Genomic DNA, 16504 nt, shown 5'->3' on the forward strand with positions numbered 1-16504 from the left:
AAAAAATGAATGAAAGAAAGGAAGGATGGATGGATGGATGGATGATGAATAGATTAATGGATGGATTGATAGGTAGATGATTAATGAATAATGGATAAATTCATGAATTAATGAACAGGAACCTAAAGAAAAGGAGGTTGGAATAGCAAAGGGATTCACTTCTTCCAAAAGGAAGCCTAGCATCATTTCTTTTCTCCTAAAGGAGAAAAGTGAGTTCACGTTCCTCTGAATCATCTGTGCGGGTTAAGTGTCAGATTGGGTGCTGTGTTATCAACCAAAATCAGAACTCTTCGAAAGAGCCACCCTTGGTGTCTGTGCTCCATTACAGCCCCAGAATGACCCACCTGATACTGCGGCAGGGATCTTAAAGATCACGTATTTTGTCTTCCCCTTGTCCACGATGGACGTGCCAATGTTGAGAACATTTCCAGCGTCATCATAATGAGGATGGGATGTTGCCAGATTTACAGCCACGTGTTTACGATAACCTGCAAAACATGACAGCCACCTGGTTTTTGAAAGGGGAGAGGGTGAAATCCTGTGAAAAGTTGACTGATTCCAGGTTCAGAGAGATGATGATTATTTTTGCACATCTCCTGATCTGAAAATAAGGCAGACACCACCTTTAAAGGAGATGTTTCCTCTTGCAACCTGATGTAACCTCGAGGGGGCCTCCCACAGCGAATAGGCTGCAGGGGACTTGGTGAGCTACGTGTGTTTTCTCTGACAGTTGTTCCTACCCTGCCACCTGGCCTTGCCGGTTAGCTTCAGCATGGAAACAGGACGCCTCACTGCAGAGAGCTCCAAGTAACAATTTGGGCAGAGAGGCAGCTTTAGGGCTAATCTTGGCCACTTCTTTGGTGAAGCTATTTAAATTCTCCCCTTTTGCGTCCCACAGAGGCATAAATCTCCAGGCCTCTCTCATAGGGTTATTCTGGGAACAGAAAGGTTACAAAAACATTTGGTCAAAGGGAAACGAGACTAATGAGCTCAATAATGATCCCGACTCCGAACAGGCCACAACCATACAGCAAAGGGGCGGCCCGGGAACCCACTGCCTGCCCTTCTTCCCCCAGAATAGCACAACCTCCTCCAGCCAAAAGTCAGGCGATACCTCGTTCTCTCCTAGTAATTCCTCTCTGCAGCTTTGTGGAAAGCGTACATCAGTTGGACCTACGCTGCGGAGCCTGAAAGGAGCTGGACGTAATTTCACAGCTAAGGAAAGCACTCCTTCCAACAGATCGTTAAATTGTACTGCGAAGACATCCAGGCTTTGAACTGCCAGCTGGAGAAAACTGAAAGTGGGTCTATTGATCTTCACGAAGATGTAGACTTGATTCTACCCAGGAAAGGTATCTGCTTGGGCACTGATTTTTGCGCCCTTGCTTTGTGCCTAATGCCTCCCTCTTCAGGTCAATACAAGGCAGGGCTGCTGGGAGTCCTGGGTGGCCCAGTATAGTCATTCATTCAACTTTCCATTGAGGTGCCACTCAGTGCCAAGGACTATGGACGCTGTTAGGGGTTGAATTGTATCTTCCACAAAGGTATGTTGAAGTCCTGACCCCTGGTGCCTAAATTTGGAAATAGGGTCTTTGTAGATGTAATCAAGTTAAAAAGAGGTCATTCTGGATCAGGGTGGGCCTTCACACAATGATTTGTAGCTTTACAAGAGATTGGATTACAACAATTATTGGTTGTTCCTATAAACCAAGGAACAACCACCAGAAGCTAGAAGAGGCAGAGAAGGATCCTCCCCTAGAAACTTTAGAGAGAGAATGGCCCTGCCGATACCTTGATTTCAGACTTCCAGCCTCCAGAACTGTGAGAGGATACATTTCTGTTGTATTCCTTTGTTATGGGAGTCCTAGGAATGAATACAGGCACAAAGATGACAGGACACAGTCCTGCTGTAAGGAAGCTTAGAATCTAGTGCTAAGTGCTGAGCTGGGAGAGCCCAAGACCCAAGGGCATCAGAGGAGGGCTCCTCTGTGAGTTCCTGCAGGCTCCTGGCCTCCTGCAGGGGGTTCCTTTCTTGATTCAGGAACTGAGGCTGGTTATAGATTTACTGATACCTTCTCCAGGGTTTCCAGGGTCTGGGGGTTGATTTTCCTGATGTAATTGGTCTCCGTCGTTGCATAGAAGTCTTCTCCACACTTCATGATGTTGATCAGACAGTTGTCTGTGAAATCAGGGATGGTGTGGGACAGGTAGGAGAAAGCTCTGGGGAGGAAGCAAGTCAATGGGGTCAATGGCTGTGTCCATCCAGCTGGAAAGTTCTACTCGAGACGGTTTTAGTTTTCCCACCACTTAAAACACTCTACTTCAACTAAGGGAGAAAAAGTACTGGGTCCCAATGGGTCCCTTGAGGAATCCTGAGGCCTCAGAGATCAAGTTACCCAAAAATACCACCACATTCAATCAGCTAAGGAGGGAGTCAGCTGAGACAACAAGGCTGCCCACTGAGCCCTCCTGGGCTCCCCAAATCCAGAAGTCTCCTGCACCAGAGCCATCAACACCTGGTGGATTGTTCTGAAGTATTTTAAGAAGCTCTACAGAAATCATAGTCATACCCATAATGGCCCCCCAAAGACTAGCAAAACAGCTAATCTCTGCTTTGGGTAGGAATGTGAGCCCACCCTGGTTACCCAACTTTGTCCAGGATATTAGATTTTTGAAAAAGAAAAGCAAACTAATTATGAGTTAAGAACTGATCATTTGATTAGAAGGCAAACTCAAAGCAGGAAGTCCTGACCCCGTGTACTGGTTAGTGCGCCCCCTACTGGCAGACAGTGTAACAGCAAGGAGGTCCCACAGGCTGCAGTTTTAAATTCATTCCCTCCCCCTCCCCCAGGCTCCTCCCCCAGCCGGGAATGGGAGTTCCCTGCTTGCTGTGTGCTGGATTCAGCACTGGACGCTAGGACTGGAGAGATGATGTCAGTTCTGGAAAAGCAGAAGCCAGCCTCCCTCTCTGGGCCAGTCTACCCCTAAGACATTTCACAATGTCTATGTCTAGACATAGGCATTTCTATGTCTAAAGAGTATCAGAAAGGAGGTACTGATGGCTGGCCTGATTCCCTGGCCAACAATTTAAGTGTTGAACATGTATGTAATACATTCATATGCACCACAACCCAGATGATTTTAACTGTATACAACTGAAAATTTCCCCCATCCTTCCTCTCATCAGTTCCCCACCTCCCTCATGCATCCGTCCAGAGTTTCTGCACATACGGAAATAAAAATAGATTTCCCCCTGCCTTCTTACACAAATTATAGCATATTATATGCTCTTTCTATACTTTGCTTTTTTTTTTTTTCCACTTAACAGTATATCTTGGAAATCTTTCATTTGGAACATAGAGAGCTTCCTCATTCCTTTATTTATACCTGCCTGGTATTCTCCTGTAGTGTTACTGTGATTTACTTAACCACTCCTCTGTTGATGATCATTTGAGTTATTTTCAGTTCCTCATCATAACAAATAATTCAGCCATGAAAAACCTTGCACATTTGTCATTTCAGACACAAGCAAGTACCCCTCTGGACTGAAGGGAATGTGCATTTGTAATTTTTTTTTTTTTTTTTTTGTGGTATGTGGACCTCTCACTGTTGTGGCCTCTCCCGTTGCGGAGCACAGGCTCGGGACACGCAGGGCCCAGCTGCTCCGCGGCATGTGGGATCTTCCCGGAACAGGGCATGAACCCGTGTTCCCTGCATCAGCAGGCGGACTCTCAACCACTGCGCCACCAGGGAAGCCCGCATTTGTAATTTTGATAGATAATTCCAAAGTGCGCTCCCACCAGCTATGTGGGAGAATACCTAAAAATCTGTCAGATGCTCTTTGCCTCTCTTGCTATCAGTGATCAAAAACTGCGTAGCGTTTATGGTCAAAGGCCATCACAGGAAATTGTCCACCCAACCTAAAGACAACCATCCAGAGCAAACGCTGGTTGTTTTGACCGTAAAGGACGTTGGAAAGCCGGACTAGATTCAAAATGGACAGTTACTTGGAAAATATGTTTTTGCAGGGGTCCGGATAGGCCATGGTTCCAAATTCTGACACCACAATCCTGTTCGCTTCAATATTGGCATTGTAGGTGTCACTTCTCAGGTATTTGCTCCTGTAATAGACTTCACCTGAAAGAGAAGCAGCAGAATCATCCCAGACTGACACCTTTACAGGGCTTTGACGTTGATTTCAGCCATTCCAGGGATTTGATGGGCGGTGGTGGGGGAGTTCACTGGGACAGTCCCTTTAATGTGTGTGCTAGATACAACCAGCATTTGGAGGGAACTCTCACACACATTTTGGCAAGGTTGAGACGCACAACAGTATGTCCAGGTAAGTATTCCTGTTCCCAGCTCCATCTTCATATGAGGGAACGGAGGCTCAGAAGTGTTCCATTCCGTTGCCCAGCATCACCCAGAGAGGCGCCGACCCAGGCCATCAACCACCCCTTCCACCATATTTGTATCCTTCCAGGTAAGGTCCAGATTTGGAGGATTGGTCCAGAAGGCCCCGTACTGAGGCTAGGTTTCTCCAGGGCCCAGTTCAGTTCTGGGAGCCCTACACTGACAATTTAGCCCCTGGAGTAACATTTCATATCTATTTGCAACCAGGGAGCACCCTTATACCCAATTCTGCACACAGTAGAGGGTCAGTACATGTGTTGATGACACTGCAGAGAATCTGACTCACTCCAGAAAAGCATGGACTCTTGACTAGTCCACCAAGACCAACGTGAAAATATACCAGATGGTTCTAGACCTATATTAATTTCCTATGGCTGCTGTTACAAATTATCATAAATGTAGTGGCTTAAAACAACACAAATTTGTTATCTTACTGTTTTGGAAGACATCGTCTGAAATGGGTTTTACAAGGCAAAAATCAAAGTGTCAGCAGGGCTAGTTCCTCCTGGAGGCTCTAGGGGAGAATCTAGAAGCTGCCTTTGTTCCTTGGCTTGTGGCTGCATCACTCTGACCTTTGATTCTGCTGTCACATCTTTTCTGACTCTGACCCTCCTGCCTTCCTCTTTCCTTTATGACTACACCGAGCCTACCCTGATAATCCAGGACAATCTCCCCATCTCAAGGTCCTTAACTTAATCACATCTGCAAGACCCTTTTACCATGTAGAATAGCATATAATATATTCACAGATTCCTTCTGGTGAGAGAAGGGGGAGGGAAGGGGAGAGAGGTGAGAGGAGAGAGGGGAGAGGGAAGAAGGGAGAGAGATATGGAGGGAGAGAGACACATATACTTTTCATAAGTGGGTGCGGGTGAGTCAGGAGAGGCTTCACAGAGGAGGTAGCACTTGAAAAAGCCCTTGAAGGATGAGTAGAATTGAACTGCAACAGATGCGGGAGGTGGGGCTAGGAGAGAGGGTCAGGTGCTCCCATGAACTCTCCCCAGAAAGTCTGTAAGCAAAGACCTGGGGGTGGGGAGCACAGCCCACTTCCTGGAAGGGCTAAGTCAGTGTGGGCTGGAGCACCAGGCACTTGGGAGCAGCAGGAATGAGATGAGGCTGGGGGTCAGGTGGGGACCTTACTATGTCTTCAGGGCTGTGAATACTGAGGACTTTGACCTTCATTTGGTGGATAATTTGAAACCTCTAGGGTTTTTGTTTCATTTTATTTTGCCATTAGTTAGCAAATGACATTATGTTGACTTTTCCCCTCTAGAAAACACATTCCTTGCTGTAGTATAACCTATGCCTCCAGGGTTGGTACAATGACAATATGCAAAAAAGTAGGGCCCAGAATATACTGACAGTTTGTTCCCATAAAAAAGAGGTTCATCAGAGAAACACCCATCATGTATCCACTGTCACAATGATGGGCTTCAAGGAGAGACTGAATCCCAGGAAATTCTTGCCCAGGGCCTTTTTATATTTTCAGGAGAGGAAACGAAACTAAGAGCTAACATTTATTGAGCATGTGTGTGCTGATCACTGTGAGGGCACTTTATGTGTATTATCTGGTTTAATCCTCTGAACATAAGAAGTGTATAGAAGACTCTAACTAGAAATGTATTCTTTAGGGAAAAAAAAATCAACTTAATGTCATTTGCTAATTAACAGCCAAATGAAACAAAATTTAAACAATGCTTGAAGGTTTCAAATTTCTTACAAAATGAAGTGCAAAGGGCTTGGGCACTCATGACCCTGCAGGCCCATTTCCCAGCTAATAAATTGAGGCACAGAGAGGTTAAGTACCTTGCCTTAAGCCACACAGCTAGCGAGTGGTAAACTGGACTCACAAACTGGCAACTGGAAGATCCTGACACAGCGACCACGTCAATTGACCATTCTATCTGTTCCTTGTTATTAAAAATATACCTATGGAAATATGCTACCATAACTGTATGGTTTGGTGAAGTTTCACAAACTCAACCTACCCATATAAACTACTTCCTGATCAAGAAACAGAATGTGAGCAGCCTTTGGGAAGGCCACTCATATCTCATCCTGTACTAGCCTCCCCGATCCCAACCCTGCAGGGGAACCACTATCTTGACTTCCAACAGTCTTGGTTAGTTTTGCCCTCAGGATTGTATTTTCACCTCTGTTTCCAAAGGATGTGAGTGTATGTTTCAGCAGTGATGGCTCCAACCTGTGCATTTAAGTGGCAACAACAACAATCATGGTAACACTCGTCATGATAAAATTAGAAAAGACCATGAAAGACCTTCTGGTGCTTTCTCCAGTCTTCAGGAGGTAAACTGTGTGTCAGATAATCATCTGTCTTCTTTGCAAGCATCTTTTCAGGGGTGGCTACCGTACATTAGTATCTCTGAGATATTTGGTGGGGGGAGCTTTGTTCCTGGGGCAGCAGAAAGGAACATGGAGGAATGGTTAGGAGCAAGGGCTCTGGGGCTAACTGGTCCCAGGGTTCATGCATTTGATCACTATTTGTTAAACACCTGGATGGGCCAGGATGTGAGTATGTAATGGTGAGTGGGACAGGCAAGATCTCCACCCCAAGTAGGTTCGAGTCTCCACGTGGATATGAATCCTTGCTCCGTCATCTACCGGCCATGAACTTGCCCTTGTGTCAAAGGCAAGCCTCAGTCCCCTCTGTTCTGACATGAGAATCCTGATACCTTCCTCACAGAGCTGCTAGAACATTTAAGGCCTGTAAAGCACTTAGCACATAGTAGGTGCTCAATAAAAAGCTACATATGCTAGTCAGATATAGTAGGTAGCTGGGGCAAGGCTTTGGCTCTGGGCAAGTCCCCATCCAAGCCATGTGACCTTGGGTGAGTCCCTTTGTCACTGAACCTCAGTTTCTTCAACTGGAAGCTGGGGATCATACAGTCCTCCCCAACTAGGGTTGGCAGTTTTAAATGAGATGGGATGATAGAAGGAGTCTGGCTCCCTGGTGCTCAGCATGCATGTGATAACTGATGGCTGCAGTTCTGAATTCTCCAAAATCCTGGAGGCAGGAAGACTCACCTGGGGGCTGGTGAGGCCACACCTACTGGTCTTCATGCTACACAGGACCAGCTTTAAGGCCACTCTGGTCTCCCCTTGAGCCAGCCTGCCCTTCTCGGTCACTCTCTCTGAGGGCTCCCACCCATAGGCACTGGCTAATGTGCTTTGCCTAAAATGCTGAATTCTGTTCATATGAAACATAAACACCCAGCCCAGGCTGGTAGTCAACAGGCAGCCCATATGCTACAAACAACCAGCCCCAGAGCAGGGAGCGCTCAGAGGGCCACGGGGAAATGTGTCTCTGGAATTACTCAAGGCTGACACTTTGAGGTTGAGATTAAAGAAGGAGGCACAGAGCGTTCTCTAGCACCCTGCTCTCGGGAGCCCAATTAACCACATTCCTTCTAAAGGGACAAAAGTAAACAGACACGTTCCGCCTGGGATCTTCCAGAACTGGGTCAAGTGTTATTATTTGGTGGGGTGGGAGATATACATATATATATTTTTTTAATTAAAAAAAATTTAAAGCAAACTTTCCAAAAGAATACATTGGAGCTACAACGTTGAAAAAGTCAGCTTTGGAGAGGCTTTGTGTCTCTAAATCTCTGTGACTCTGCTGTTGGTGGGTATGTAAATTGGTATAACCATTATGGAGAACAGTATAGAGGTTCCTTAAAACACTAAAAATAGAGCTACCATGTGATCCAGCAATCCCACTCCTGGGCATATATCTGGAGAAAACCATCATTCAGAAAGATACATGCACCCCAATGTTCACTGCAGCACTGTTCACAATAGCCAAGACATGGAAGAAACCTAAATGTCCATTGACAGAGGAATGGATAAAGATGTGGTGTATATATATATATATATATATATATATATATATATATATATATATACAATGGAATATTACTCAGCCATAAAAAAGAACGAAATAATGCCATGTGCAGCCACATGGATGGACCTGGAGATTGTCATACTGAGTGAAGTAAGTCAGAGAAAGAGAAATATTGTATGATATCACTTATATGTGGAATCTAAAAAGATGATACAAATGAACTTATTTACAAAACAGAAATAGAGTCACAGATATAAGAAAACAAACTTACGGTTACCAGGGGGAAAGTGGGGGAGGGATAAATTGGAAGATTGGGATTGACATATACACACGACTATATATAAAGCAGATAACTAATAAGGACCTACTGTACAGCACAGGGAACTCTACTCAATACTCTGTAATGACCTATATGGGAAAAGAATCTAAAAAAGAGTGGACATGTGTATATGTATAACTGACTCACTATGCTGTACAGCAGAAACTAACACAACACTGTAAATCAACTATACTCCAATTAAAAAAAAAATCTCTGTGACTCTGACTCTTGGAATTCACACGTTCAAATCCTCACGGGACACTGACTTTGCCTCTTATTGGAAAAGTATCAAATATGCTGCTAAGAGGGACCTGGGTTGACTCATCTCCATGCCTGCTTTATAAAAATTTTCAATTTTGAAAGAATTTTAAACTTACAGAAAAGAACGCTCCTGTATACCCTTCACCCGGCTTCCCCATCTCCACTCTGCCTTTTTTATTCAAATCATTTTTAGTTTTTTAAAGCATTACCTTCTAGTGACTTCTGCTGAAGGCTATGAGTCATGTTGCTGTCTTTTGCTTTCTTACTTTCTTACTCCAGTCCTTTCTTCCTGGTTTGGCACTAATTTCCATTCTCCATGCTAGCTGTGCACTAGAACCACCTGGTACATTTAAAAAATCATGGAGGCCCAAGTCCCAAACCACCAGTGTGCTCGGGGTCATCTGGGAAACGTGTTGGAAACATAGATGCTCTATCCCTACCCTTCAAGCCCTGGGTGAGGTCTCAGGATTCACAACCTAAATGAGCATCCTGGGGGATTCTGATGCAGGAAGCCCACAAACCACCTTTTGAGAAATACTGGCTTTGTGTTACCTGCAAATCAGAGAACCCTGATTGCCCCGTGCATTGTCCTCTTAAATTGTGTATGGCAGTACTTAATATTTTTGGTTTATATTTCCACTGTTAGACACTGGGGAGCCATTGAGAGTTCAAGAGAAGAGGAGAGACGACGCCAGGCTGCGCTACACCAACACTGGCAATCTGGCAGCCTCAGGAGGATTGGGCTGGAGAGTTGGGGAGAGATGGTAGCTGGCAGGAGTGGGGAATGGGGGCAGAATTGCATAATGCTTAGGACTTCGGATTCTGGATTTAAAGAGCATTGAGTTTATAACTGACTACTACTGCTTCTTAGCTGTGTGCATTTGGGTAAGTTCTTTGGCTACTCTGGGCCCTAGATGCCCATCTGTAAAATCGAGATAGTAACAGTGGTCCCTTCCCCAGGAGCTGCAGTGAGGGCTGAGTCGTGGATGGCCACGAACCACTTAGGCCAATGGCCAGCAAGCACTCCTTGTAGCAAGTATTGAAGAGATGGACTGGGGAAGTATTGCCTCCTTCTACCAAAACATCTTCACCTTGTTTGTGTCATTTCAGCTCCACAGAGTTCCTAAGTGCCCCTGTGGGCCAGACCCTGTGCTAAGTGATGAAGATACAACAATCTGAACAGGGACCCTGCACTCTGGGGCCTCCACCCTAGGCTGGAGAACAGCACACTGATCACTGCAAAGCAGAGTGGGCCACACACCCTTGACACGCGCCCAGGTTCAAGAGCGGGACAGGCAGGGGAGGGCGAGTAATTGGCTATAGTCTCCATTCCTCCCACTTTCAAGCCAATTCCAGATTATGAATAGAACTGTCTTTCATGCTGCTTTACTGTATATATTTTAAAATTTCTGCATATTATGATGTTTTCACACCTTAAAAAGACTTTCTGGCTGGGACAAGACTGTGTCTCCCTGGACCAGACAATTCTTAGAGGTAGGAAGGAGCCCAGTATGTCTTTGATATGCAAACTAACCAATCCTCCATCTGGTCCATACACCCCCGGAGACAATATCCCTCTGCCTTAATCAGCCCAGGACCAGGTACCAGGCAACTAAGAACCATCCCTCTAGCCCAAAGTTCACTGAATTGTTCAACTAGCCAGTCCTAGACTGTTCACTCTGCCTTTTCCTGCCTTGCCCTCAGAAACCCCAATAAAGGCCTTGGTCTCAGAGGTCACCCCGCTCCTGTCTTCTGTCTCCTGTCCACCCTGGTGTCTTTCCCATGTGCCCTGTGTGACTCGCCTCCTGTGTCCAGCACCTGTGGGTAGAATAACCTTTGTTTTCCTGAGTCTCTCTGTGTCTCCTCTTGTGGTTGCACCTGACTGACCATCTCAGAAAAGAACAGAAAACAGCTACTTACCTCTGACATTAAACTTTTAGTTTGAAAACCTACTAGAAGCTTCTAGAAAGTCTAAATAGTATGGGATAACTTTGGTCACTGGCCCGTTTAGCCCACTCAAGGATTTTGGTGGACAGCAGCCATACTTCTGCAAGACGGCTAGGGCTCGGTCATCCCCTGCTGGTTCCCTTGTCCCTGGATTCTCTACTGAAGGATACCATTTAAGCACCTGCCATTTCTCAGAGGTATGTGTGCATATGTGTGTGTGTGTGTGTGTGCATGTGTGCTGGGCTGAGGACAGAAGAGAAAGCTGCAAACGAGCTCCAGACAAGTTCAGATCCCAGCTCTACGTCAGTGACTTTGGATCAGTCACCTAACCTCCCTAAAGTTTCAGTGTCACACGTGCAAGGAGACAAGAGTACCTCCCACACACATGAATGTGAGCTCGGAAATGGACCATGAAGGACCTGGCAGCGGGTGAGGCAGGGCCTCAGAGAAGGGAAGCCTCTCAGGCACCTCATCCAGAACAGCACTTCTGTCCCCAAGAATCACTGGGAACTTCTGTTTAGGAAAAGAGGGGACTGTTAAGGCTCAAGGCTGTTGAGAAATATGGAACTACCCACCCTGTAGCTGAGTCACAGTAAAAACTGTGAGCTTTTGCAAACTCGGAGCTCATGGCGTTCACACACGGTGTCTGTTCATGAAATGCTAGAGCAAGTCACTGGCAGAGTCCGCACTCAAAAAATAATTGCCGACTAGCTTGAAAGAGATGACAGTTATGTGAAAATAATAGCTAACACTTATGGAGCACATATGATGAGCCGGGCATTACACAAAGCCCCTCACACATATTAATTTATTTAAATTCCACATAAATTCTACGGGACATGCTACTAATAGCCCCATTTTACAGATGGGGAGACTGAGACACAGATAGGGTCAGTAACTTTGGCCAAGTCACACAGCTTAGGTATGTGTTAGTTAGGATGGTGGAGCTGGGGTTCAAACCCAGCAACAGTGATGGTGGTTTTTATTTTATTTTACTTTTTAATAAAGTTATTTACTTATTTTTGGCCGTGTTGGGTCTTCATTGCTGCGCGCGGGCTTTCTCTAGTTGTGGCTAGTGGGGGCTACTCTTCATCTCAGTGCGCGGGCATCTCATTGCTGTGGCTTCTCTTGTTGCGGAGCATGGGCTTTAGGCCTGCTCCACGGCATGTGGGATCTTCCCCGACCAGGGCTCAAACCCATGTCCCCTGCATTGGCAGGCAGATTCTTAACCATTGCGCCACCAGAGAGGTCCTATGATGGTGGTTTTTAATCAACTGAGCATCTACCAGGCATCAAATCCTTGCTGGACACCTAGTACTTCTGATTATCACAAAAGCTTTCCAGGCAGAATGATCAAGTTCCTTTTACTGATGAGGAAACTGAGGCCCAGGGAGGTGGCGTGGCTGCAGCTTTTGCCCAAGCTGGAACTCAGGGGTCAGAGTAAACTTTCACCACGCTGAACCCTACCACATGGCCCTGAGCCTGCTGAAGCCTCCCAGAACCCACTCCAGACCTTTTAAGAACCTGGCTTGTACTCTGTGACATAAATCAGCTCAATGACCAACAGCAGAGAGCAGACAAGCCACCTCCTGAGTCAGTCATCTGAACTCGGAATTTCACTTTAGTTGCGGCACTTCCTACCTTCTGCTCTGTGTTCAGTGTCCTCTCAGGGACATGACTGACCTGGCGAGCAATATGCTCACTTTGTTCTTTTCAGCTCTACACTCCTATTTTAATTTGATGTGTGTCTGATTCCAAAGCCTGTAAACTTCCACCTGTCCCGGCCCACCTTACTGAGAATGCATATTATTTTTCCAGTTGAACTCGCTGAAAAACAACCCTGGCCACCTTTCCAGGGAGGTTTGTGCTTGTGGTAAGCTGAATAATGGCTTCCCAAGATGTCCACATCCCAATCCCTGGAACCTTTGAATATGTTACTTTACAGGGCAGTAGAGACTTTATAGACGTGATCGGGTTAAGGATCTTGAAGTGGGTGATTATCCTGGATTATCTGGGTGAGCCTAGAGTAATTACAAAAGCTTTTATAAGAGGGAGACAGGGGACTTCCCTGGTGGTCCAGTGGGTAAGACTCCACGCATGCGTGCCACAACTAAGAGTTTGCATGCTGCAACTAAGAGTCCACATGCTACAACTAAGAAGTCTGCATGCTGCAACAAAGATCCTGCGTGCCACAACTAAGACCCTGAGCAGCCTAAATAAATAAATATTTAAAAAAAAAAAGAGCGAGAGAGAGAGACAGGAGAGTCAGACTCAGAGAAAGGGATGTGATGATAGAAGCAGAGAGACAGAGAGAGAAAGAGAGAGACCACAAGATGCTATGCTGCTGGCTTTGAAGATGAAGATGGGGCCACAAGCCAAGTGATGCAAGTGACTTCTAGAAGCTAGGAAAAGCAAGGAAAAGGATTCTCTCCCTGGAGCCTCCGGAAGGAATACAGCCCTGCCGACACCTTGATTTTAGCCCAGGGAAATACATTTTAGACTTCCGACTTCCAGAACTGAAAGAATTAAATGTGTGTTGCTTTAAGCTACTCCATTGGTGGTCATTTGTTACGGCAGCCATGGCAAATCACATGGTGTTCTTACCGTCTCTGATTGTGAAGCTGTGGAGCAAGGCCAGGCCATCAAACCAGTGGTTGTATCTGGTCTCGCCCACTGTGTGCATCCCAGGCCCATTGCGGAGCAGGGTCCCCTGCAGCCATGCTGGAATCCTGCCTGGTGAGAGAAAGAACATTTAGTTTCCAGTTCTGCACCTAAACCAAAAAGCTAAAAGAAGTGGCCATATAGCCCCTGTATCACATGCTGCATCCATTCATTTCCAGAAAGAATATGCCTGGCATTGTGCTAGCACTGAGGATACCAAGATGAACAGGCATCATCCCTGTCTCCAAGTTGCTCCCCATCCATTAAGAGACAAAAACAAGGAAAACATTCAAAATACACTGTGCTAAAGGCAAGGCAACAGACTCAGCAAGGGTGCTGCGTGGAACAGAACTCCACCCTGAAATTGGGTGAGAGCAGGAGGGTGAGGAATGTTTCCTGAGGAGCTGACCTGGTTGAGTTTTGAGGGAGAGTAGGTGTTTGCCTTGCAAAGGCCTGAGGAGAGAACATTCTAGAGCTGTGCTGTCCAATGTGGTAGCCACCACCCCCGAGTGGCAACTGGGCGCTGGAAGCGTGGCTAGTCCCAACTGAGATGTGCAGTAAATGGGAAACACACACCACATTGCAAAGACTTAGTATGAAAAAGAAATGTAAAACATCTCATTAGCAATTTAAAAATATTAATTACATGTTAGTCTGATAACATTCTGGATATGTGGTATTAAATAAAATATACTATTAAAATTAATTTCATCTGTTTCTTTGTATTTTTTTGAATGCGACTATTAGAAAATTTTAAATTACACACGAGCAGGCATTATATTGCCATTGGACAGCATTGCAGGTGCTGCTCCCCTTGGCGTTCACCTCTCCCTGAAGGCTGCTTTCTGCAAATACCTACAGCTCTCCACCTGAGAGCTTTGTTCTCACCGTGGAGCAGCTCTGCCCACACGTGGATGAGCTGGAAGCTCACTGGAGAGTTAATGCCCCTGAAAGCTACTCTCACCCAAAGATGGGTGGGATGCTACGGGTCAGAGGCCACCACTTCCTTGCTCTCAGCTGACACAATGCGAGGCATATTTTATGCTTTGTCCAGAGGATTCGGCTCCAATGATTCCTGGTGGTCGATGGCTTGACAATGCCTTCTTCATTGGCTTCCCTCCCAGTGTTCCTTAGGAAGCACATCCCAAATAAACGACTTACACCTGAATTCTTATCTCTGGAGAAACCCGAACCCAGAGATCAAAGACCAACTCAAAGATCAGGAGATGTGCAAGCTGTTTAGTAAGAGCTGGCCTGTAACTTTCAAGCGAGGACGTCATAAATATTGCGGCTGGAGAGTTAAGTAGGGCCAAGCGACCAAGGTCAACAAGACCACACCAAGCTTTGATTTGGTGCTCAGAAGAATGGGACACCTTTGATGGTTCTAACAGGGAAAATAGGATCAGATTTTTTTTTTTTTTTGCAATTTAAAAAATTGAGATAAAATTCACATAACATAAAACCCACCATTTCAAAGTGTACAGTTCAGGATTATTATTTTTTTATGAATATTTACAATGTTGTGCAACTATCACCACTAACTCCAGAACATTTCCATCAACCCAAAAAGAAGCCCTGTTCCCATTAGCAGTCAATCCCCATCCCCCGCTCAGCCCCTAGCAACCACTAATCCACGGTCTGTCTCTAAGGATCTGCCTCTTCTCATACTAACGGAATGGGATCAGACTTGGGGGTTTTGAAAGTTATTTCTGGCTGTGGTGTGGAGTGTGGACGGGAGGAGCCAGAGGAAGGTGGGAAGGCCAGAGAGAGGAACAGGGTAGCAGCAGTGGGGATGGAGAGAAACCAATGGAACAAAGGGACTTAGAGTTTGACTAAGTGTATGGGGAAGGGGAGGGGAACACTCAAAAAATGCAGCCTAGTCTCCTGCCTTGGGTGGGATTGTTCACAGAGACCCAGGACACAGGAGAAGGAGCAGGTTGAGGCAGAGCAGGGAGAGATGAATCTGAGCATAGAGTAAAGCCCTAGACATAATAAGAGGACCATTCATTGAGCACTATGTGTTTTAATAGATTAAATCATTTAGTCATTGCGGCAATCTCACGGGGTAGGTACGTGTTGACTTTATGAGCCGTGACAGGAAACTGAGTCAGAAAACGCTTAAGTAACTCACTCGCCAAAGAAGCCTCAGAGCCAAGAATGCACAGCTGGACGTGAAGCCAGAGCCTTGGCCTGGCCCCCCGGCGCAGACGTGTCCACACAGGCACAGTGTTTAGTGAGCTGTCTGCCAATGGACGCTGACCAGCTGATTAGACGTGACCCGGGGCTGGAGGCCTGCACTAAGCTGGAGCCCATCCTCTGATGGCCGCCGGGACTCAGGCAAGTTGCTGCTTCTCCCTGGCCCTCGGCTTCACACCTGCCCAGTAGGGAGGCCTGATTTACAGCAGTGGTCCCCCACTTGGAATCACCCAGAGGGCTGTAAAAACACAGGTTTCTGGGCGCCACCCCCGGAGTATCTGATTCAGAGGGTCTGAAGTGAGGCCAGGAATCTGTGATTCTAACAAGAGCCCAGGGGATGCTGATGCTGCAGGTCTGGGGTCCATTCTCTGAGAACAGCTGATCTAGATCTAGAGGTTCATTCAGCTTCTCAGGTCCTAGGATTCTTGTTTTCTAAAATTTCCAAGCATTTCCACGCAGTCACTAAACATGAGCTGTAAAGGGGTATAATGGCAAAATGTCTGTGGTACCCCAGAGCATAAAAGGATAAGCATCAAGGATCCCCTTTTTAAAAATAAAAAGTTAACAGTAAGTGTACATTTGTCTTCTGAAAAACTATTTATATGTAAAATCTATTAATAGATCTTTGTACTCTCTATACTTATGTATCTTTTAAAAACTTAAATAGGCTCAAATATTAATAGTGCTTAAGAGATGGAAATACAGCTGAGTTTTATTTTCCTCTGTGTTCTCATTTGCACTTCAAAGTTTTATATGTAATATAGACACACATATAGATTGCACATTACCTCTTGTAATCAGAAAAAATATACATAAAAGCTATTTTTTTTTCTTTCAAAAGC

At 45.7% G+C, this 16504-nt stretch overlaps 1 protein-coding gene across 1 annotated transcript in view; it reads right to left on the reverse strand.

Moving 5' to 3' along the window:
• The window catches only part of BCO1 (beta-carotene oxygenase 1), a gene marked incomplete at both ends in the record, with an annotated part of 37790 nt that overhangs the window by 20488 nt on the left and 798 nt on the right, over positions 1 to 16504 (reverse strand). Inside the window, 5 exon segments of the mRNA XM_079724021.1 lie at positions 345 to 488; position 2067; positions 2070 to 2220; positions 4008 to 4137; positions 13410 to 13538. Coding sequence (XP_079580147.1) covers positions 345 to 488; position 2067; positions 2070 to 2220; positions 4008 to 4137; positions 13410 to 13538 — 555 coding nt within the window.

This window comes from Hyperoodon ampullatus, assembly GCF_949752795.1.
Source record: "Hyperoodon ampullatus genome assembly, chromosome: 18".
NCBI lineage: Eukaryota > Metazoa > Chordata > Mammalia > Artiodactyla > Ziphiidae > Hyperoodon > Hyperoodon ampullatus.